The 24406-nt window shown below is 41.0% G+C and overlaps 4 protein-coding genes across 4 annotated transcripts in view; 2 read left to right on the forward strand and 2 right to left on the reverse strand.

Annotated features, from left to right (window-relative positions):
- LOC138981557 (kyphoscoliosis peptidase-like) overlaps positions 1-24406 on the reverse strand; it is a 176546-nt gene that overhangs the window by 60543 nt on the left and 91597 nt on the right. The window lies entirely within an intron of this gene.
- On the forward strand, positions 403-8990 carry LOC138981558 (ATP synthase subunit e, mitochondrial-like). Its single transcript, XM_070354513.1, has 4 exons — positions 403-539; positions 4153-4207; positions 6311-6412; positions 8790-8990. Exons 1-4 carry the CDS (start codon positions 495-497, stop codon positions 8834-8836), a joined length of 249 nt encoding a protein of 82 aa, XP_070210614.1. The 5' UTR covers positions 403-494; the 3' UTR covers positions 8837-8990.
- LOC138981556 (probable phosphoglycerate mutase) lies at positions 9240-16509 on the reverse strand. Its single transcript, XM_070354511.1, has 6 exons — positions 16295-16509; positions 12815-13024; positions 12243-12326; positions 11449-11547; positions 10550-10658; positions 9240-10248 (listed from the first exon to the last, which is right to left on the reverse strand). The coding sequence occupies exons 1-6, from the start codon at positions 16421-16423 to the stop codon at positions 10127-10129; spliced, it is 753 nt and encodes a 250-aa protein (XP_070210612.1). The 5' UTR covers positions 16424-16509; the 3' UTR covers positions 9240-10126.
- The window catches only part of LOC138981552 (protrudin-like), a 40702-nt gene continuing 33112 nt past the window's right edge, over positions 16817-24406 (forward strand). The window contains exons 1-3 of the mRNA XM_070354505.1: positions 16817-16973; positions 18251-18458; positions 23445-23515. Of these exons, the coding sequence (XP_070210606.1) occupies positions 18286-18458; positions 23445-23515 (244 nt within the window). The 5' untranslated portion in view covers positions 16817-16973; positions 18251-18285. The remainder of the gene's footprint in view (positions 16974-18250; positions 18459-23444; positions 23516-24406) is intronic.

Genomic DNA, 24406 nt, shown 5'->3' on the forward strand with positions numbered 1-24406 from the left:
CATTATGTTTGTGGTTATACTGGTTTTTTTCTTACGCCAGGGACCTATATCTATGCTTATCACGAACAGAGACAATCTCTGTCACGAATCATGAAATCTTTTGCCTTCAGAAATATCCGGCGCACAACCGTCTCTCCTCCGTTGCTCACGACTTCACACTTGAATGATAATAAACTTGTTCTGTCACAAGACAGAATGGGCAGTAATCTTAGCATTTTGATAATATATTTATGATGATGTGCATTTGATTTAAATACTTCTCAGATAACAAAGAGAGAAAGACTCGGAAAAGGAAACGCGGATGGATTAAGTAATTGCAGCTTTAATCATGTAGTGTATTTTTGCAGAATAAGTTATGCGACTACGAGTTACCCCTTTCTCTTTTTTCACCCCATGTATTTAAAAAAAAAATGCAGCTCTTTACGCGGTGAACACGGAAGGTGGGCATCTGGGTCTAGGTTGCCGAGACACTAGTACCGACCTCTACTGCTAACATGGCGACCTTAGGAGCACCAAGGCAGATTTCTCCTCTTATTCGGGTATGATTTGTGTCTTTGCGACAGTCTTGTTATGTGCCAGACGTAAAACACTCGTTCATCCATAGTATAGAACGAGAAACAAAAGAGAACCGTTTCAAGTTTGTCAGTAAGCTGTAGGATCCGAACCCAATGTCTCCCGTCTTCTGCTGCTAAGGTGTTCCGACTTCGAGGACACATGAATGTTTTGTGATTTTCATGATTTTTCTCACAGCTTTTTGACGACCAGAGGAACATTTGCAGCGCAACCGGTACAAAACAATTGTAAGAGAATATGCAAAAACAAGTTTTGAAAGATGCTTCTTCCAACTGTGGTATTTCACTCATAGTCATAGTGTGAGATGCTGACGACATTGAGTCGATTGACAGTGTACACACAAGTGCATCATCTTACAAGTACTCTTAGCTCCTGATTCAGTCATTGTCTCTGTCGACGCCCTTTTTTTTTATCCGGTTGCTTCCCATTATATTATAATGAACGTCATCTCATACACAAAAATCTTCAAAATCCCCAAACCGGTGTAACGATGTGAGGTTGGCCCCTGTGTCACATTACCTCCTCGATATATACTCGAGACTGAAATGTTGTTTCCTGGTAAAATTAAAGATGTGAAATTCTTTAAGGACAAACAGCATGTCAGTTTCTTGCATGTGAAGAAAACTGGTCGTGAAATTTAATAGATTTCACCCCAAAATTGTATTTCTTCGAAAACGTGTTCCGAGTGGTTACGTCCCTTCAGGATCAGGAAAAGTACATTGCAGGAACCGTTTTAGGTTATCGTCGCAACGGAAACGAGAGAGCGCAACCCCAAAATTTGAACATTTTAATAATAGGAATTATTGGATCCTAGCCTATCCTCCTATTTCTATTGAGGTCAGTTAGTGGGGTTAGGGGGGGCGGTTGAAGAACAGGAAGCATCCGAGTGACACCCCCAGCCTTCCCTCACACGCAGATCCCCCAACCCCCTAAATCCTATCCCTAACAGAATTTAAAAACAGGTTAAAATCATTGTTGGCGCTAGTGCGGAGTGGCCGTCATGGCACCTCTGGTAACCGCTGCTGAAAATGCAGCGACAGAGCTTGCCTGGACAACCTTCTCCCTTGAATGAGAAGGGAAACATTTTAGAATGAAACAAATGTCTAAGTTGAATTATACAAATAATTGGTTGGACAAATTTGGCCCCATGAATGTAAGGTACCCAAGGTCGCCCATCAGTACTATCGAAGGGTGTTTTTTTGTTCAGTGTGGAGTTTATACAAGATCAACGAGGCCGAGGGGGTAATGTGACACATGGGCCAATCTCACATCGCTACACCGAAGGGAATTTTGGTTAAGGAAATCATTTTGTAAAAAATAAAATGACCTCAGTGCCCTTGGATGATTGGTCAATGCGTTGCGATGCTAGGGGTGTCAGCATAATGTTGGTCAAGCTACTTGCTTACGAAGTCAATGGAAGAATAAGGGCAGGTATCAAGTTAAGGTAACTCCAACAGTGAGATTGATAGAGCGTACAGCACACGAAAATGAACAGAGCGACTTGGGAACCGACGAGTGGGTTATGCACTCTTCATTCTCAAGAAATCACCAGAATTCTTCTTCTTCTTCCATTTAACGCCCAGGGTCAACGTTCTGACTATTAGTGGCGCATTGGAGGGATGCGGAAGAAAAAAAAATAAAATAAAAATCACCTAATTTGCAGGGAGACGGGGGGTGGGGGGGGGGGGCAGGACCACACAGCATTTTCAAGTCTCGGGCTAGGCCAAGCCGGCGGCCGGAGCGGTTGCAGGGGTTAAACCCATGCCGGTGCTGCCCTAGCCTTCATCGACCCTACTTACTGGTGGCCTAGGACAGGGTACAGGGTTTTGTTTACAGGTGCTGGCAGTGGTGGGATGCGCTGGAGGTGAAGGCGGCTGCTGTCGCCGCGCTGACAACCTCCTCTGGTAGCTCATTCCACTCCCTGATGGTTCTGGGGAGGAAGCTGTTCAGTCTCGTATCGGTCTTGCTTGGGATCCTGTTGAAGGCTCTGGTGTTTGTTCTTGAGCTTCTTGATCTGCTGGGGAGGTGTTGGAGCTCGTCGCAGTTGACCTTGACGAGATTGTTGGTAATCTTGTACAGCATACACAGTCTGGACGTCCGTCTGCGTTGCTCAAGAGAGGGCCACTGGAGGGTCTGCAGCATCTCTCCGACACTTGAGGTGTTGCGATGTCGGTGGAGAACGTAGCGTGCTGCCCTGCGCTGTACGGCTTCGATCTTGGCGATGTTCTTCTGCGAGGAGGGGTCCCAGGCTGTGCATGCGTACTCCAGCAAAGGTCGCACTAGGGACTTGTAGGCCAGTTCCTTGGTGTGGACTGCTCCTATCTTGAGGTTCCTGCGAAGGAATCCAAGGGTCTGGTTGGCCTTCTTCACGATGGTGTCGATGTGAATATCCCACTTCAGATCTGCTTGCACTGTCACTCCAAGGTATTTCGCGGAGGTGACATTCTCGAGGGCGTGTCCGTGCAGCGTATACTGGTGTGCGGAGGTCTTCTTCTTACTGACTGTGAGCACACTGCATTTGTCGGGGTGGAAGGTCATGTCCCATTGTGACTCCCACTCTTCTAGTCGTTGTAGACAGTTAGCTCTTAGGGTTCCGAACAGGACAGTAGGGTCAGGTTCTAATCCCTCGGCAAGGCGGTAATTTTTTTGTTTAGTTTAATCTTTATTTCTTCTTTTCTTTTTCTTAACACTTACCATACCCTCTTTTGTCACCCAATTGCAGTGACTTTATGTTTCGTCTTAAAACTTTTAAGTAAAAAAAAACTAAAATGCATTGCAACAAGGTTTGCATGATTTCCGCACTAGTAAGTTACTTCACTTGAACAGTTTCCCAGAACTCCCCATACTATTTTTAGTGACATCAGCTGGTGGAAAAATCCTAAAGGGCACGTAGCACCAAGCATTGACTGAAGCTAATAGTTGATATTTATATTTGAACCTCCCATAACGTCCCCTCCTCAAAACGACACCCTCCGTTTGCCGGCCGATTATTCTGGGCGTGTTATCTTCCACACTGTAAATTACCTCCAAATGGCGACGCCTTCCTTTTTCAGACGACCAATCTACCAACAAAGGATCAATAACGACTTTGACTTTGGTGTCACCAACAAACAAAAATTGTGACGCTTGATGATTGAGTTAAAAGTCATAAACAGACTGGTCAGCAAATTCCCAATAAAGGCCCCTTCATTTTACAACCAATTTTTCTCGACATTTTCTAGGTTGTTAGTGGGAGGTTTCGCTGTACTTGTAGAAAATACACTTGTGCAATTTATGAATGTGATATTTAGTGATTTACTGCCATCAGTAATCTTTCAGTATCTTCAAGGGACTTCAACAAGCAACAAAAACAAGAAATTTTAGAATCATGTCTTCAACAGTGAAGTGGAAAATATATTTTGTAATGTGATGTCAAAGTGCAACGTTCAATGAAGATTTTTTTTCTTTGTACATATATGTTGAAAATGGCAGCAGCACATTTGTAGAGCTCATGAAAAACTGGACTCGTATAAAATACTCATTCAAATAGACGTTATTTCTTGCTTAAATCATGTATCCCCTCTGTTCATTTTGTTTCAGTTTGGGCGGTATGCTGCCCTTTTTACGGGGCTCGTCTATGGATCATACCATCTTCGTAAGAGCATTGTTTTTTGTGTTTGTAGATATTAATTGTTTATCATGTTGAGTGCTGACAGGATATAAAAATCAAGCTTTTGAGAATTGTGTGATTATTGTATAAACTATAATCGTCAATATTTTTTTTTTCAAGAATGTTCATAAGAAAGTTTTAATTGTGTCAGTTACAGGGGTGGGACTTTTCCGCGGACACAACTTACGAATTCCGCTGGAGTAATCTATTTTTTCGCGTCCCATTTCATCACAGTATCTATAACTTGTTGACTGAATGATATGGAGAGAAGTGAAGATGGAACAGAACACTGGAGGCTTGAGAGTTAAATTGTGCTGACTGAAAACTCCTGATAACTAGTACGTGTAGTCATTTTGTGCTTCAATGCATTGAACAATACTATTGCCAGTATTGGATTATGGATACATGGTTCATTACATAAGTATGCACCATTACAATGTTACCATTGTTGTGTGAATTTTTATTTATTTTTTGTTGTAGGGGGGGGGGGGGGGGGGAAGTTTTTTTTTACATTATCCAAACAAGTTGAATTTTAGTCTCAGAATGCACCAGATTGTTCAGATTTTAATGTACTGTACCATTTAAAAATTTTTAGGGGGAGCATGCCCCCGAACCACCATAGAAAAAAGGGATTTCCTCTTTTTTCATCACAAGAGAGTCCCACCCCTGCAGTTACAATGTTATCATCTACTGAACTAGCAGATGCAAAAGGAAAATCAGCTTCTGCGTATGTTTGAGTTTTGGTTTGTGAGTGTGTGTGGGTGTGTTTTCAACATCACGAGTTTGAAGTGTGGGAGACATATCAGTGTAATCATTCATGTGTATAAATTAATACTATAATAGATTTTTATATATACAATATGAATAGGCATCTGTGTGTGGTTGTTTTTTGGGGGAAGTTTTTTTTTCTTTATATTTTTTTTCCCGTTGTACACTATCACTAAGCTACAGCAGTCCCTCTCATGAACGGACACCCTCGGGCCATTGCAAACCTGTCCATGCATTGTAGGTGGCCGGTCATGGGAGGGGTCCCCCTACCCCCTATCACACACACACACAAACACACTGAGTGAGTCTAAGCTACTTGTGAGCCACCACCTGTACTAAAACTTAAAACTGAAAGGAAAAACAACTGTTCTGTAATAATGACTTTAATCGTTAGAGTAAAAAGAAGAGAGATAAAGAAAGCCTCAAGACACAGGCATCCCATGAAAGCAGCCAAAACACATACTCACAGAGGCACGCATGTTTGCACAGATGATTTGCAAGAATATTCATTGAAAACTATTTTGAATAAACCAAGCAGATAGAGCTGCATCAGTGCATGAGACGATGTTGTAATTTCTTTTTGTCTGGCTTGAACGCTTGCTTCTGTTTAGGCAGTGACTTTTCACTGTCCAGTCGAAAATGCTCTTCCCAAAGAGTGAACAGATCCATGAGGTAAGAGACTGTTCGTCTCAATGGTCAAGGCTGAGGGAAAAAAAGAGTATGGCTTTACTAATCTTGTCAATGCACGAGTAGTGCAATTTCGTGTTGGCAGCTTCTCCTCTGAAAGCAAGAACATATCTATTGCTAAAAACCAAAGTGCCTGCCCCACTTCTGACCCAAATCACCCCCCCTCAGGCCTGGGAATATGTGCACTCAAGTTAACACAAGACTGACATCACTCCTGTTTTCCACTGCTACTTTGACCTTTGTACCCAGAGTCGGATTAGCCATGCTACTCTGTGATCGATTTGGTCAACAGTTCTGGTGAAATTCAATGACCACATTGCAGATTATGACCTACAGTTTGGACCGAAAATTAGTGTCCGTGTCCACGTTTTGTAGGTGTCCGCTTAAGAGGGTGCAATTATCGTTCAAAAACACTCCGTGTCTAGCAAATCGGTCCGTACATGTCAGGTGTCCGCTCACGCCGGGGGCTGTACATTGCAGGGACTGATGTAGTCTTATCTTTACATGAAATGTATGCATGATGATACGTTTTCTGGCTCACAATTCAGGTGAGTGATAATGCAAGGTAGACATTTTTAACAAAAGAACAGAATGTGAATGAACAGCTAGATTAATTGGGAATCTTTCTGGCAGGATCTCTGACCAACAAAGAGGAGGCCATCCAAGAACATGAGAACAAGTTGAAAGTAGTCCGGGATGCAAGAATGAAGATGGAGAAAGAGCGCAACACAGAGGGTAGGTTTTGTTTGTTTGTATCATTAAGTTTTAACTTATCACATTTTTTGTACCGGCTGGAGCACATAATGAATATGTGTTCTGTTCCATTACCAGGAGAGGAAATCTGTTTGCTCAAGGCCCATATTGAAGAATTATTTCAAGCATTGTCGTCTGATGTGTGTGGGAGGCCCCCCGCGGGTTAGGGGGAAGAATTTACCCGATGCTCCCCAGCATGTCGTAAGAGGCGACTAACGGATTCTGTTTCTCCTTTTACCCTTGTTAAGTGTTTCTTGTATAGAATATAGTCAATGTTTGTAAAGATTTTAGTCATCAGTATGTAAGAAATGTTAAGTCCTTTGTACTGGAAACTTGCATTCTCCCAGTAAGGTAATATATTGTACTACGTTGCAAGCCCCTGGAGCAATTGTGAACAATTAACAAGTGGCTCTATCCCCCCCCCCCCCCCCCCTTTCCCCGTCGCGATATAACCTTCGTGGTTGAAAGCGACGTTAAACACCAAATAAAGAAAGAAAGTGTGTGGGAGTATAGATGTGGGCATGGGAACCTGTCGGGAGTATGTGTACTTTTATGGACAATACATTATAAGATGTTTTGTGGCTTGTTGACAGACCAGCCTTTTTTGTTGGTCCGAGGGGACCATATCGTCTTCGGTTTCATCTTTATGGACCGAGGTCGAAGGTCTTATAATGGGGGTAAACTTACAGAGGTTATGAACAAAATATCTTAGAAAGCAGGGTGTTGAAAATGTCTCATTGGGGGTTTGGGGTCTTAAAAGGAAGGGTGTCTTCTAAGGGGTAAGGTGGTTCAGGTAGGGGCAGGGGTAACAAAGACGAGTTGTGTGCAAGAATCTGCTTTTCTTGTTTGATTTCAACTTGCAAAAAAAGCTCAGAGGCGTTGCCCCCGACCCCCACCAGGTACTTCACCCCTGGACCCCACAGGTTGCCAACGCCGACCCCCGCTTTACTTGCAGACTTTTTTGTAATTTTCTGTTCCTATCTCTGAATCGTTGTCCTCGGAAACATGAATCCAAAGCTGAAATGGTTCCACACATCAAACAATCAGCCTCATTGGCTTTTACTTTGATAATCCATGTTTCACCGGAAAGCCCAATTCCCAAACTTATTCACCACCTCGATTTGTTACATGGGGAACACCGTAATTTATTCCCCAGCTGGTTTTGAATGAAAACTCGTAAAATTTATGACAATATCTTATGTTTTCAATCAATCATCAATCAATATGAGGCTTATATCGCGCGTATTCCGTGGGTACAGTTCTAAGCGCAGGGATTTATTTTTTATTTTTTATTTTATGCAATTTATATCGCGCACATTTAAGGCGCAGGGATTTATTTATGCCGTGTGAGATGGAATTTTTTTACACAATACATCACGCATTCACATCGGCCAGCAGATTGCAGCCATTTCGGCGCATATCCTACTTTTCACGGCCTATTATTCCAAGTCACACGGGTATTTTGGTGGACATTTTTATCTATGAGACAGTGACAAAAGGTCAGGTGTCATGTCTACTGTCCCGAATGACACACGATTGCTGACATTTCACCATTGCCAAAAGAATAAACAAATAAGAAATAGGTAGAAAATGAATGTGAAAACTGACTTTAATTGGTGATCAGTATTTTCTATACCACTAACAAATAATCTACTTACACATAGCTGTTTGGCAAATGTATGTTGCATGGGACACACTGACATGAACGTGGAAGATGTTTTTCCCTCTAGAGAAACTACATATCAAGTTACACTTTTTGTGCTCTTCCATTCCAGTTGGCAATCAATTGTTAACGCATGTTATTAGAAAAAATAGAACGAACACAGATTAGATAGAATGAAAAATGTACTGGTGATGTCATTTGGGACATACTGACATGAAAACGTCACCTTTTGTCATTGTCTCCTATGCCTATACAATTTTGCCAGGAAAGACCCTTTTTTCAATCGTGGGATCTTTAACATGCACACCCCAATGTAGTGTACACGAAGGGACCTCGGTTTTTCATCTCATCCGAAAGGCTAGCACTTGAACCCACCACCTTGGTTAGGAAAGAGGGGAGAAAATTGCTAACGCCCTGACCCAGGGTCGAACTCGCTTCCGAGCGCAAGTGCGTTACCACTTGGCCACCCAGTCCTCATGTTTTATGATGTACGACAGGACATTTTGATTCAAATGCAGAAAATTGCGCAATCTATTAGAATAGTCATTCAGAAAATCACTGCTTATAACAACAGTACCTTTTTGGATGTTACACAAGTCAGCAATCTGGTTTACATGCGGATGTGTTATAAATGTGTATCTTCACAGCTTTTTCACTTTGTGAAACTGTTACTCATTACTCCTCTTTGTTTTTCAGTGGAGATGACTGCTCTGGGGAGGGAATGCGGCGTGGTGAAAGGATGATGATGCCTCTCCAAGCGTAGTAGTTGTTCGGTTCATTTCAGCCTAAAGAATGACTGTTTTTGTGTGTACATGATTCAGATTTTCAAAACACACTGTGTGTATGTAGAACTTCTGGTGGAACATCTGATAATAAAAGTTAGCTTAAAATACTGAACATGTGTTTGTGTTTGTGAGGGGAATGGATGAGTAGACATTCTTGTAGTTATCATGACAGGCATATTGTGTACACTATGTGTGCATGAAATGCAAATATTCAACATTATCCCACAAGTCATGAGCTGCAACAGTTATTTGTGGCTTTGCATCACTGTGAAAGGAAATGAAAACGATCTCATTCTTCCTTCGTGCAGACACAAACTCCATTCATTCACTTTCACATTAAATCCATCAAATCCCCCCAAAAAACTATTTCTCTCCTTTATTCAGCTGTAGAAATCAAATATGAACACATCTATACAGAAGATTTTATTTTTCCTGCATTCACAAAATGGTACACAAAAGCTTGCGCCACTTAATCAATTTAGGAAAGTAAAAACATTTCAAATCCTGTTTCCTACATGTGTGCTAAAGTCTTCAAATAAATACTTATCACAGCACTGTCTTTATCTCAGAAACAAAATTCCTAAGGACCCAGAGTCCAGACATTGGACTGATGATTCAAGATCCTAGCTAATCAAGAAAAATGAATGTATGCTCATATTTTCACCTTGCAGTATAAAATCCTGATACATAGATGGAATACTACTACAAGACAATCTCATAACGGTGAATCAATCTTGGTGACGGTTCTTGCAAATTCAATCACATTTTTCTATTAAGTTCTGAAGCATATTTGAATGTCTGTGCATGAAAAATCCCTAAATGTTCATGATGACGTTTATCAGTGAATAGACAACCACAAGCCTTACGAGGAACAGGCGCCCCTGGTGGTCCATCATGGTCGCTGTTCACAAAATCAAACTTCACAAAAATATCTCCTGGACAATACATTCACAAAAGGAGACAGCAGCCGAGCTTAGTGGAAAAAGACTAAAGCTACTAAAAAAAAAGTACACTATCAAAAGGATTCAGAGCTATATAAAAATCATTAAAAAAATTCATCACACACTAGTTAGTTAACGTTAAGTTGTCTTCAATACGGTCAATAACAAGGGAAAAGGACAAACAAACCCAAGTGTACATACATGTACAAGATGTATCTTCAGCTTTTTACAACAATCCCATGCAAGTGAAAAACTCTTTGACGGAAACGGGAACAGTTTCACAGAAACTGAATGCTAGCTATACCTCTTACTTAGCCTTTCCTTGGTTGGCTACTCGGGCCTCGGCGGCCTTGACCTCTTCCTCGGTAGCCAGATAATAGTGCTTGATGGGCTTCAGGTTTGTGTCCAGTTCGTATACTAGGGGGATACCTGTAGAGAAACAAACAGGAATCAATCTTCTGCATGGCATTGATCTACAGTTGACAGGCTCAAAATGCATTACTCACATTTTATGACTTGAAAAGTATTGCAAAGGATGCAAGTAATGAAAGCATATTATCAAATACACACACGTCACTAGTTGTTATTTCAATGTCTGATGTTAACTTATGTTCCGACACATTTTCCTAATTTTAGTGAACCTGAACAATATTTAATTGCACATTCTGTCCCAGTTATCCAGGTAAATTACAAACATCAATATCTCTCCACTCTACATGATAATTCTTACCTGTGGGAATGTTGAGTCCCATGATGGCATCATCGCTCATATCATCCAGGTACTTGACGAGAGCTCTCAGACTGTTGCCATGGGCGGCAATGAGCACTTTCTTTCCCTCCTGTATTGGACATCAACAACCTCCTTTAAGTTGAGCATCAAAGCTAACACAGAAACACACACACACACAAAAATGTTGGTTTAGGGTAACCCGACCGACCCTATTTTTTCCAGCCGACCCTAAAACTTTTTTTTAATTTTTCAAAAATAATGTTTTGGCACATTTTGCGAACCCTACCGAGACTAAGGGAAGTAACCTCCTTTAAACTCGACTAAATCTTTAAACAAAGAAATTGAATTTTAAAAAAAAAAAGTAGACCTACCGACCCTATCTTTTTTGGTAAGGTTACCTTAACCAACATTTTTTTGTTTTCCTTTAACTTATTACAGATGCCAACATTCACACAAATGTATGCATGTACTGTACACATTCACTCGATGTGGATGCATTTTTCTCATCCTTGAAATGATTAGCTGCACATCAGGTCCCCAGGTCGGGCTGCTGTGAATTTTCAAAGACTACTGCTGATTCAAATGCTTCAATTTATTTCCGGTTTTGTGCTGGCAAAACGGTAGCTTAGAGGGTTTTCAGCATCCATAGTTTCCTATTCCCTGTCATTTAAAGGCCACATTCATCTGCACTGCATTCATCCATATCATATCTTACTCTTTCCAACCCTCTCCCTCATCCATCCATCTCAATTTGTTACAATGCACATTGCTTTTATGCATTCTCACCCCATTCTGTTCATTTTCTTCAAGAAATCCCTCTTCTTCAGCCATTTTACAGCCACTTGCCCTATCCCCCCCTACCCTCCCCCCCTTAAAAAATAAAGGAAAAGAGCCTTGACCCTGAGCTGTGGAACAATGGCGTCACTCCAGAAGGGCAGCACACGGGCCACTGTGTCTTTTAAACACTCGCAGGCAGGAATCACCTTGGGGTCCAGGTTCTGCAAACAGTAATACATAGTGTATTCAATGAAGAAAACTTAATTGGCAGACAAAAGTTTAATGCCACATCTTCAAAAGACTAAACATCTTTTTGTTTTAGATCTTATGAAGAATTTCAGCTGGCAGACAACTCTGCAGAGCAGCTGCTGTGACAAAGGGGAGATATTTTGTCGCCCTGTCACACTCGCCCCTGTTTTGAATGAACTTTGTCCCCAAAATTCCACAAACCAGGACCCACTGACCAAAGTGACAAGTCCCCTACAGGTTTTAAATGTCCAGCACTGAAAATGCCATACCTGGTCATACCTCGTTGAGTCCCATCCTGCTCGTAGCGCCAAATTAAATGAAGTGTACGAAAGGGAAAACCAGTCAAACAGAAAACCCACAGGTGTCTTAACTGGCAGTCATAGAATGTTTGAGCTATAAATAGCTCAGTGCTCAAGGTTGAAAGACAACTCTGCAGAGCAGCTGCTGTGACAAAGGGGGACTAATGTATCCCCCAGTGTCACACAAAAATAAGGTTTATACAGCAAAATGAAGAAACTTCATGGCAAAGAAATCTAGGGTAGAATAAAGGTGTTTTTTCAGGTGAACCTGAAAATGATTTGGCAGTGAAGTCATGATAATAATTTAATATGCTATGCTCAAGGAAAAATTCTCGATAAAAACTTGAAATTCAGACAAACAAACTGACCACGTATTTGGGATCATTGCCAGACCACATTTTGTCGCCAGGTGAAAGGGCAGGTGGTGGCACATCATATGAGCGTCTCCAGATCTGGAAAAAAATACGTGGAGTCTTTATACAAGAAAGCAAAGGAATGAAACACACTTTATTTTTATTTTCCTTTCTAAAAAAAAAAGAAAAAGAAAACAAGCTATTTAGTTTACTGTCTCCAAACGGTTGGCTGTGAAACTCTTGTATGTACATGTATCACAACAACAAAAAACTTTTGAAAAGAACAAAAATTGCGCTTGTAAGTGTGCTTGTCAGTGTGAATGAGTGCAAGTATAGTACATTTTGTATGAGTGCACATGCACAAATCAGCGTCTGAGTATAGAATATGAACAAATGGTGTTATATGTGGCAAAAGTAATAAAATCACAAACACATATATATTGAAGACATTGTAAGGTTGATGCGCTTGTGTTGTTTTTCTGTTATTCCTTCTTACAGAAATAAAATACAACGCTGTAGTCAGTATACATTTGACTAATATGCTTTTCAAACTGAAATGAGCAAGCTAACTAAAGATTAAAGTGCACCTTGACTTGTTCTTCTCCATGTTTGGCGGCTGTGTCTGCTTTGTTGAGACCCTGTAGTCCTCCGTAGTGTCTCTCATTCATTCGCCAGCTCCTGATGACGGGGACCCAGTGAAGATCTGTTCCTTCTTGGATGATGTACAAAGTTTTGATAGCCCGCTTCAAAACACTGGTGAAGGCGACGTCGAATGAGAATCCCTTCTTTTTGAGAAGCTGAAACAACCAATCATTACCATTATTATCAGGACAGCCAGCCCATAAAATGTAGGCCTGGCCGTATTTCCAGAACTGTTATTTAGGGTTGATAAAGATATTATGCTTTCAAGTTAAATGCAAAGAACTGTGGTCTTTTATTATTTTATTTACATAAAGGTTTATGGAGATCAATCTTAGACTTATAAAGATTTGAATCTCGGCAATAGGAATACATACATGTATCATGAACGGCTGATCAGTGAGAGATGCCTTATTTTGCTGGATTGGGTGTCGCCATTGTCGTAATAGTTTGATGCAAATATCTAACTTTTGTTTTGTCATAACTGAAAAATAGGTTTTGTTTTTCCCCTATATTAATGCTTATGCAAAGCAGTTTGGTAATAAATGCTGTTTCTAGACTAGTAGTAGTACAATGTAGTGATTCCACCCTGCTTAGTTGGTGGACCATCTGGACCTTGGTCAGCAGCACTACCTACTACTACACTGCGTAGGTAACTGTCGCATCAGGAAAAAAAAAAGAAAGTTTGAGCTTCTCGTGATTGATGCATGGTTCTCATGTAGGCCTGGGAGACCTACAACCGACTTGTCGGTTCCTAAGCCACTCTATTGTACATAGCCGTGTGGCGATTTCAGGTACTGTTGTCCCTCTCTTTTACTCCCTGTCTATTATCTTCCCCTGACCCAAGTTGTGTCTCCCGCTAGGATTATTGTGTGTTGTAGCGTGTGTATGGAGGCTGGTTTCTTATTGGTTGATTGTTTGAACGGGTGCGCGCGTGAGTCAGAATAATAGCGTGGGCTAGAAGAGTACCCGGTGTGATTTTGAAGTGTGAAGACATGTCAGTGTGCGTATCTTAGATTGTGATGTTTTAGTTGAAGTTGAACGATGTTTGTGTTTCTGTAATTATCAATGCAAGTAGTCTAGTTTGGGCCATTATAACTGTGTTTTGGCGAAGGAGTGATTCGAGGATTGTTTAGAGAGACTTTGTGTGTGTGTGTTCAGTTGAACAAACATTTTAGAGCTGGGTTTATTGAGGTCTAACGAATGGCGTCTCACAACGTGCGTGGTCGTCCTTGGCGGTCAAGAAAGCCGCCGCGATCATTGCGCAGACGACACTTCTAGACCGCCAATATTTTTTGTGTGCATCACGTGCTCCACATAAATCGGCCAGAAACGAAGCAATTGGGAAACCTGGATACATGTATCAGCGAAGTGACTTTCAACCGGGATCGTAATTCAAGTTCCGACGAGTTGTGCGCGGCTGTATATTGAGGAAGAAACTACACTGCTTTCTGGTGTACAATAAATAAAAGTCGTGTTATCGCAACCTCTGTCTTGGCGTCTCATTTATGCTTCCTGGCCTATTTTCCCCTTTGCACTCCACCCTATCACACTATAACATTTTTAAAGCTCTTCTTTTTATATTTAGTCAAGTTTTGACTAAATATTTTAACGTAGAGGGGGGAATCGAGACGAGGGTCGTGGTGTATGTGTGTGTGTGTGTGTGTGTGTGTGTGTGTGTGTGTCTGTGTGTGTGTGTAGAGCGATTCAGACTAAACTACTGGACCGATCTTTATGAAATTTGACATGAGAGTTCCTGGGTATGAAATCCCGAACGTTTTTTTCATTTTTGTGATAAATGTCTTTGATGACGTCATATCCGGCTTTTCGTGAAAGTTGAGGTGGCACTGTCACGCCCTCATTTTTCAACCAAATTGGTTCAAATTTTGGTCAAGTAATCTTCGACGAAGCCCGGGGTTCGGTATTGCATTTCAGCTTGGTGGCTTAAAAATTAATTAATGACTTTGGTCATTAAAAATCGGAAAATTGTAAAAAAAAATAAAAATTTATAAAACGATCCAAATTTACGTTTATCTTATTCTCCATCATTTGCTGATTCCAAAAACATATAAATATGTTATATTCGGATTAAAAACAAGCTCTGAAAATTAAATATATAAAAATTATTATCAAAATTAAATTGTCCAAATCAATTTAAAAATACTTTCATCTTATTCCTTGTCGGTTCCTGATTCCAAAAACATATAGATATGATATGTTTGGATTAAAAACACGCTCAGAAAGTTAAAACAAAGAGAGGTACAGAAAAGCGTGCTATCCTTCTTAGCGCAACTACTACCCCGCTCTTCTTGTCAATTTCACTGCCTTTGCCATGAGCGGTGGCCTGACGATGCTACGAGTAAAATGGCATTGCGTTCAGTTTCATTCTGTGAGTTCGACAGCTACTTGACTAAATATTGTATTTTCGCCTTACGCGACTTGTTTGGGGGGTCTTACCAAAAGCTCAAAATCATGAGCAGACAAGCTCTGCTGTATGAAATCTTCTGCACACAAAAAATTAACACAGACACACACACGTACACAAGGTTCTGAAACTTACAGAGTTTTCTTCAAACACACAGCAACTGAGCAAGATCGACTACATGTATCTATAGGCATTTGTTGCAATTCTTTTGAACTACTGCACTTGATTAAAACAATTAGTCCATGTTATTGTTAAACAAAATGAACAGTTGACATGACATGGTCAGACAAAAATGAATCCGAAAGTGTAATACTATCCCCCAAAAAGGTCTTTATTACTTTCATGCATGCAGAAACATGTGTGAAATGCAATGCAAGATGCATCTCTAGCAGAATTTCTACCCCCCGCGGGTTAGGGGGAAGAATTTACCCGATGCTCCCCAGCATGTCGTAAGAGGCGACTAACGGATTCTGTTTCTCCTTTTACCCTTGTTAAGTGTTTCTTGTATAGAATATAGTCAATGTTTGTAAAGATTTTAGTCAAGCAGTATGTAAGAAATGTTAAGTCCTTTGTACTGGAAACTTGCATTCTCCCAGTAAGGTCATATATTGTACTACGTTGCCAGCCCCTGGAGCAATTTTTTGATTAGTGCTTTTGTGAACAAGAAACAATTAACAAGTGGCTCTATCCCATCCCCCCCCCCCCCCTTTCCCCGTCGCGATATAACCTTCGTGGTTGAAAACGACGTTAAACACCAAATAAAGAAAGAAAAGAAAGCAGAATTTCTGCAGTGAGCAGAAAATTGGCAAATTACCCATGCATAGACATGTCATTTTTGTAATGTTAACAAAAGTGCTCATACATAAAGTAATCAAACGGGAGAAAGGTAAATTCTTTACTGTCCCAGGGAAAATAAAACTGAATTGTCTGACCTACAGTGACATCAGACACTGATTCCCGCTGATTCACAATCAGGAAAATAAAAAGAGTAAAAAATCGGTACCTCGGCCGCATATTTTGCCTCGCCGACTCCTGTCTCTGATAGATCAGCGTCATACCATCCACAGAAAAAGTTCTTCTGGTTCCATTCGCTCTCCCCATGCCTGACAAGAATTAGTGTGTACTTCGACATGATGATTTAACTTGCGACTAAAATTTGATTTCTGCAGGAAAACAACAAACGACCTCCAGCAGCCGGCAGTGACGACCTTGGCCTTGGCCTTGGCATTAGTCTAAGGGAGGCAAATCCTTTCAAAAGAGTTTGCCTTGAGTCTTGGCGGTTTCTTCCCTTGATGGAGTTCACAGTCTCTTTTGGTATGTTACCCCACAAAAATCACTTTACAAGCGGGAAAAGTCAGTAGTAGGCCGAGGAATTGTCAGTGTGTTAATACAGTGGTTTCAAATTGTTAATGCATGGTGCCTGTCCTTAGAAATACGAAAAGAACAGAAAACTTTGCAATTTTCTGTTAGAGTTATCTCCCTCGTCACCACAGAGGCCGCTAGTTTCTCAGGTACACAAGCACCTGTTATAGATCTCCAGCAGGAAACAGTTCGTGGAAATTACAAGCAATCACTCGTCTTCGTCCATCGTTTTCAGTACTGTTCTGCAGCTATGGTTAAAAATGCGTGCATTGCCAACGTCACTGTGAGCCAGACAAGGCGATAAAACCTTGGAATTTGTGGTAGGTATACATTTTTCTAGCTTGGATCTTCCTTCTTCGTCTTTTGCTGTCTGCTGCGATCTTGACTAAGTCTCATACATCACATGTGTAATTTCTCTATGTTGGTACCAGCAGAAGTTCCTTTCTGCAACCATTCGATCGTATTCACTCGCAACTGTTCGAGAGCTTCATTTTAAACCCCTGTGAGTCTCAACTTTTGAAGTAAAAAATTAAAAAATGTTGCCTCATCCTATTCAAAAAGCAGTACTGAATAATGCACTACATTAGAACTTGGAACTACATGACCAGAAAGAGTTGCTTCTCTTAGTATTTCATGGGTAAAGTATAATCCTTTTACAACACTAGTGTTGCTGTTGGCACGTGTTCATATAGTTTCTATTGAAGAGGTTAATTTAAAGCCTCACTCCGCCTCAAATGAAGTTTACAGAACGATGGAATCTTTCACGAAATAAGCAATTCTAACCTTATGGAACATACTTGCACTAGCATTTAACATCATTAAATGACACAGTTCGTTTGAATGGATATTTAGCATGCGTAAACCACACACCAGTTCTCGTGGTTTACTCAACCCCTGAGCGATCGTGGACCCGTCTGACCTAGTTTCCCTTTTCACATACCTGATGGATTAAGTCGTCAGTTTGTGGTTTCAATGCGACTCGCTGTATCTGCAACTCGCTGTATCTGCAATAGCACTTTATTGTGTACCTCTGAATCTAAAATGCAACAAACGACTGCGTGTGGCACGAACTGAGCGGTGGCAGTTGACCGTTCAAAGAAACTGGCGATATGCAGAAAATTCGCCTGCTTGGGCAAACACGACCTTGCATGACTTGCTTCCGGGCTCCTTTTTTTCAAAGTTTCAAAACTTTGAATTGTAGTTGTACTGATCTTGTCATTTTATGATTTAAGAAGTTTGTCTCACATGCTGTCAATTCATTATTTTATAAATTAGATTTTAAAACTAAAAGTTAGTTCCAGCACCAATACGGGGCTTCCGATTTGTTTTAAAGTAAATCCGGCTGGCCACGCAAAACTAAATTCTTTGAAAAATGCTTGCTCTCTATGGAGGGCACCTAGGATGGTCTCTAGCGGTAAGTGTGTAAAAGCCTGACAGTGTCTGTGGCCAAAAACTGATGGTTTACGGGAAGCGGAGTGGGCCTTTAACGGAGTTGTTTTCATGCAGAGAGATTAGTTTAGTGCAATTTTTCTGTTTAAACATGCTATACATAATGATAGTGTGTACATTTTAAGGGTTGATATATTTTACTTTCCAGGTGTATAATACTGAAGCAGAATACCAGATATCAGCATGAGTAAAGCCAAAACAAGAGTGTCCAAGCCTCAAGCTGCCCCAGAGCCTGAAAAAGATAAAGACAATGAAGTAGTGTTGGATCTTGCTGGTTTTGTCACGCAAGTGGAACGCTTCTCTACTCTTATTGAGCCTTTTGCCTTCGTCTTCTACTGCATTGATGACATTAGAAGGTGAGTTCTAATAGAATGTAAGAGGTTTATTTGTTCACAGCTAGTATACTACATTGGAACCCCTCATTTAAGACCCCCTTATTTAAGACTTGATCTCCCTCCTTTTTAAGAACCGGCACGGTTGGCCTAGTGGTAAGGCGTCCGCCCCGTGATCGGGAGGTCGTGGGTTCAAACCCCGGCCGGGTCATACCTAAGACTTTAAAATTGGCAATCTAGTGGCTGCTCCGCCTGGTGTCTGGCATTATGGGGTTAGTGCTAGGACTGGTTGGTCCGGTGTCAGAATAATGTGACTGAGTGAGACATGAAGCCTGTGCTGCGACTTCTGTCTTGTGTGTGGCGCACGTTAAATGTCAAAGCAGCACCGCCCTGATATGGCCCTTCGTGGTCGGCTGGGCGTTAAGCAAACAAACAAACAAACAAATCCTTTTTAACCTTCGCCGGCACTCGTTATCGACTACACACGGACGCACTCGTGGGTCCGTGCGGACCCAGAAGGGGGTTTGATTGCAAATATCTCCTAAACGAGTTGGAATTCTTTAATGAGCTTTTAGAAACGCCTCAGACACCTATAAAGCTAAAAGCTCATTAAATTTCAGTGATAATTAATTAATTATACACGGTATTTGGAACAATTAAAATATTATGGGTCTGCATGGCCCCACGAGTGCCACGGAAGGGTTAGCACAATTTACCTTCTTTGAGAAGTATGGGTCCGCACGGACCCACGAGTGCCTCAGAAGGGTATACACGCTTTTCCTTCTTTGAGAAGTGTGGGTCTGCACGGCCCCACGAGTGCCTCGGAAGGGTATACACGCTTTTCCTTCTTTGAGAAGTGTGGGTCTGCACGGCCCCACGAGTGCCTCGGAAGGGTATACACGCTTTTCCTTCTTTGAGAAGTATGGGTCTGCACGGCCCCACGAGTGCCTCGGAAGGGTATACACGCTTTTCCTTCTTTGAAAAGTATGGGTCCGCACGTCCCCACGAATGCTTCCGTGTGTAGTCTAAATTTGACCATTAATTAATTAATTAATTATCACTGAAATTTAATGAGCTTTTAGGAGATGATAGCTTGTTGCGTGTCTGAGGCATTTCTAAAAGCTCATTAAAAAATTCCAACTCGTTTAAGAGATATTTGCAATCAAACACCCTTCTGGGTCCGCACGGACCCACGAGTGCCGGCGAAGGTTAAGATCTGGTTTTGTCAGATTTTGTGTTCATAACCTCTTTAAAATCCATTTTAAGACTCCCCCCATTTTAAGACCCGATTTTCTTGGATTTTGGGAGGTCTTAAATGGGGGATTCCACTGCACAGGCCTGACAGTGGCGAGTATTTTACTTGCCATGGCCAGGAGAAATAAATATATATGTAACTGGCAAGTAAAAATGTTCATCTACTCGCCAAATACGAGTAAAGTAAAGTAAAGAACTTTTATCGTCGTCCTTGGGATTGTATGACAATGAGCCACGTTTCCGGAAAATGATCGATTTCAAATCAATGAACAATAACCATAATTATATTGTTGTGAAGTGAAGAACTGAATCTAAGATATTAATGCATAACCTGAGTCAACTTTGTATAAGGTTGGGAAGCCATTAAAGAAATTATAATTCATGCTGTTGATTTCTGTTCTAAATTTCCTTGAACAATATCAACCGATAGCTGAATTGTAATTGTAGTAAAAATATGGGATTTTAGTCTTAAGAAAGAAAAATCCGCATAACATTAAGTTGCTGAAACACATTGTTGGTTTGGCTAGTAAAGTTTGCTCTCTGGCTAGTAAATTTTCAGAATCACTAGCCAAAGGTGAGCACACCATTTGTTGGACTTTCATGGCTGCTGTACATATATACTAGAATGAATACCCGCTTCGCCGGGTAGACGGCTTCGCCGGGAAGAAGTACTTAGAGCCGTACGCCGAACTATGGACCCGCCAAGCTTAGGTCCCTCCCAGATTCGTGGAATGGGAACAGCACGAAAATGATTCAGTGGCCATAATGCCATTCCTGACCATATCGAGTCCCATCCTTGTCGACGAATGTAACCGTGTTAATCACCTTTGGAGGCGAACTCCACTCAAACAGGACTGAGCAAGTTATGGCTTCTCAAAGGAAGGCCAGTACATAAAATTACACAAAAGCCGCCAGACCACATCACAAACAGAACTGAAGAATGCACAGGTGTTGCTTACATAGAGACACACACACTCACACACACACACACACAAACACAGAGAAGCCGTATCCAGGGGTGTACCTTAACTTTTTTTGCTACCGGCCAGGGGGGCCGGTAAGTCAAAAATTGAACCGGCCCCCCCAAATCCCAACCGGCCCCCAACTTGCCGGGATTTCTTACAACCGCCCCAGCGGCTCGTCGCTTGCTAACCACATACACAAAAGACGTACATTCATACTTATAATGCATACATACATGTGGATTTGCACTACTAATAACTACCACAAACACACAGAAAACTTGATGACTAAAATGCTATGTTTTAATATAATGATAATTAACCTTGTTTTAATAAAGAATTTAAAATAAAAGCCGCCACAAAGAAACAAGAAATCAAAACCACATTCACACCCTGTCACACAATCACACACTAAACCTCACTAAAAGTTACCCCCTTTATGTACCCCTACCACACAATTTACAAAGTAATTTACTATGGAACTTTACTTACCACATAAACACACACTACAAAAGAGTAAATCGGCATTTTCTTTTAATTTAAATTATGTTTTTTGTTGTATAAAACCAAGTATAAAAAGCTGACTACAAACAAAACATTTTCTAAGTTGCTTTCTTGTTTTGTTTCTTTTTCTTTATGTCTGTGTTATTAATATTACTGTAAAAGTTGCATACCAGCCAAATTTACCACAGCTTAAGTCATAAATAATCAAAAGCATTACATTTCATTTCTATTTCCTAATGAAAACAAACAGATGTTCAGATTTCCTGATCCTAGAATTGTTCCCAGGTGATCTTTATGCTTTTGATTCAGCAGAGTTGCATCCCTTGTCCTATTGTTGAAGGTCTGTCTTTTCTTCTTTATCACATATAGTGGATCTGGGTGGTTTTTTTTACTTCCTTAGTTGAAGGGAAATAATTGACTGCAATAGTACTGTCACTACTTGTACTAAGTTGGTCAGCAAAGCTGGTGTTAACATATTTGGGAAAACGGTCTCAATGAGTATCCCTGCAGTCAATGACATAATTATATACATTTCCCAGAAACTGGATCAGTGGTACATAGCAGGCACATCAAAGGAAAAATACAGAGGGCTAGGGGGAATATGTTTGCTCTGGATGGGCGGTCAGATCAAAGGCAGATGCATTGTAAAAGCTGGTTGGCCTTGAGACCTGGGTCAATGACCGTTACTTGCAATCTGAACACAGCTGCCTGTCGAGACACTGACCTTCTTACTCGGGGTCAATGACCGAGTTTTTATCTGAGAGGAAACATGTGAAAGTCTCTGAAGGATTGGTGAGCGCAGGATAAGATCAGAGAGGGGGTGAAGTGAATAGCGCAAAGAGGGGGGACGGAGGGGGGGTTTAACTATTTTGACTGCTGATGCAATCGCCAGCGGCTCGTGGCACTGGAGGGGTGATGACACGGTCAAGTGAGGCGGAGGGGGGTAGCTGTCTAGCCAATGTGTCTGACATTGATTGATGGTAGTCCTGAGTCCTCAAAGTGGGGGAGGGGGGGGGATGAGTGGGCAGTAGAGAAGTGACAGATTTTGAGATCGCCCGCAGAGATATTTGTTCGCCGGCCGTTCCGATTGACTACGTTGCCTAACGACTTTGTACTTCAGCAAAATTTGAACCCGCCCGGCGGGCGATTTCAGAGGAATTTCGAACTCGCCCCACGCGATTTGAAGTCGCCGCGGGCGAGCGGGCGAGCGCCAAAACTCACCCCTGCGTATCTATAGAGAGATAGATGACAGTGTATTTTTCGCGTGGCTATAAATTGATTCGACCTTTGCACTTTTACAGTGAGGATAATTTACGGGTCCAATTTACGTTCTGTACACTGCGTTCACCTTCTAAAAATAGGTAACAGTAACAGAACGCCGGGAATATCCGAAGACGCTCAGCGCAGTGGACAGCGCAGTGTAGTAACTTACAACTGAACGGGAAAGCCACACGAAGGAAGGGAGATAAACGCCAAACACTGGAGAAGATAAGGAAGAGTTACTTATAATGGTGAAATGAACACAAAAACGAAAATGAGTTCAGCGCTGCGCGCTGAGAGCACGTGTTGAAATATCTCATCGATGATATTGTGTCCGGGGTGTAGCTGAATACGGTGTCCAAATTTGAAAAAGATCCACCGAGAACTTTGGCGTTGTGATGTGGTGTAGCGGCTATGGTGTGTCGGTATGGGGGCCCGGGTAAGCTGAGGTGGAACCAAAATAGCTGAGGTGGAACCAAAATCGGTTCCGCGCTGCGCGCTGAGAGCACGTATTGAAATATCGACCAGGTTGTGTCGTGTCCCGGGTCTACTTGAATATGCCCACCAAATTTGAAGCAGATCCATCGAGAACTTTGGCCGTGCATCGCGCACAGACACACAGACACACAGACAGATACACAGACAGACACACAGACACTAGTCGTATATATATATAGATTACTATTACTGGATCTGAATTCCCACAAGCGTATAGGTATCCAATGGTCACAGTCTCAAACCCAGGCTATTTTGGCTCTACGTGACAGATGGTGTTTGCAGTGCAATTTGTAAGTGATATATCAATTATTATTGCCTAAAAAATGAAAAGCACTGTTTCTTTCATCTTTATTTTTGAACGAATTTTAAAGAGAATACTATATTATAAGATTTTTTTTCACTGACTGTTAGAAGTAAATACAGAACAGTTTTCTGCAGTGTAAGTTGTGTTTTGTCAACTCACTTCTGGTTTGTTTAATGTTTGCGGTTTTGTAAGCTATATAACTATCTTATACTCTATCTTCAATTTCAGATGGCGGTTTCCAAAGTTTACAATTCTCTTTTGGATAATTGCCAACATCTGCTGCTTTGTTCTTACCCAAGGTGAGTAATGAGTTAATGCTTATGATGCTGTTACTGACTGCTTAGAATTTAATGTAAACTCGCTCAGTAGCCGTACCAGTTTTTCAAAAGCCTCGTCAGTAATTTCTTGGAACCATTTTTTTTAAGGATTTTTTCTTCTTGTATGTCAAATGATACACTTATAACGTGTAAATGTTTTACACACACACAAACCGATATGCACACACGCGAATATGTGTGTGCGCGCACATACCACGCATAATACACAACACATGGGGCCACACACATACAGATAAGCTGTAATAGCAAGAGAGACAAGACAAGACAAGACAAGACAAAATCTTTATTATCGAGGGTAATAGATAAGCAAGAATATTGCTTTTTTACATCCAGCCCTCGCCCTAATATAGGGTCAACAAGAACAGAAAACAATATAATCAAATAACTATCACATCAAACTTATAATACATTATATATATATATACAGATATAAATTAAAAAAAAAAAAATTGTCATGCTGCATTTTAAGTACAATTTCCAATAATAAATATGTCAATTTTTAACATATCTTAATTTAGATCTGCATATTATTCTAATTTAGTTTAACATGCACATATATTTTAAATGAATTGTTGAACCATTCAGCACATGTTTAGTTGCATTATGTGCGACATATAATTTTTTTTGAAGCTGTCTGTGTTTGTTTTATGCTTAAGAAAAATAGGAAGTGAGTTCCATAGGACCGCACCTGAATATAGAAGGCTTGATTTGAAAAGGTCAATACGTGGAGTCGGTGTGATAATTTTTAGTCTGTTATAGTTCAAAATAAAATTATCACGTAATGTCTCCGGTGCATATCCTGACATCACTTTATGCATTATAACACCTTTATTATACATTAACCTTTTTTGA

The sequence above is a fragment of the Littorina saxatilis genome, linkage group LG12, assembly GCF_037325665.1.
Source record: "Littorina saxatilis isolate snail1 linkage group LG12, US_GU_Lsax_2.0, whole genome shotgun sequence".
Lineage (NCBI taxonomy): Eukaryota > Metazoa > Mollusca > Gastropoda > Littorinimorpha > Littorinidae > Littorina > Littorina saxatilis.

Excerpts from the sequence above, each read along its gene's own strand:
- LOC138981558 (XM_070354513.1), top strand. The coding sequence starts at position 495 with ATGGCGACCTTAGGAGCACCAAGGCAGATTTCTCCTCTTATTCGG. Across the intron at positions 540-4,152 it reads AGATTTCTCCTCTTATTCGG|TTTGGGCGGTATGCTGCCCT; the intron begins GTATGATTTGTG and ends ATTTTGTTTCAG. Across the intron at positions 6,413-8,789 it reads GAAAGAGCGCAACACAGAGG|TGGAGATGACTGCTCTGGGG; the intron begins GTAGGTTTTGTT and ends TTTGTTTTTCAG.
- LOC138981556 (XM_070354511.1), bottom strand. The coding sequence starts at position 16,423 with ATGTCGAAGTACACACTAATTCTTGTCAGGCATGGGGAGAGCGAATGG. Across the intron at positions 13,025-16,294 it reads AGGCAAAATATGCGGCCGAG|CTTCTCAAAAAGAAGGGATT; the intron begins GTACCGATTTTT and ends TGGTTGTTTCAG. Across the intron at positions 10,659-11,448 it reads CCATTGTTCCACAGCTCAGG|GAGGGAAAGAAAGTGCTCAT; the intron begins GTCAAGGCTCTT and ends TGTCCAATACAG.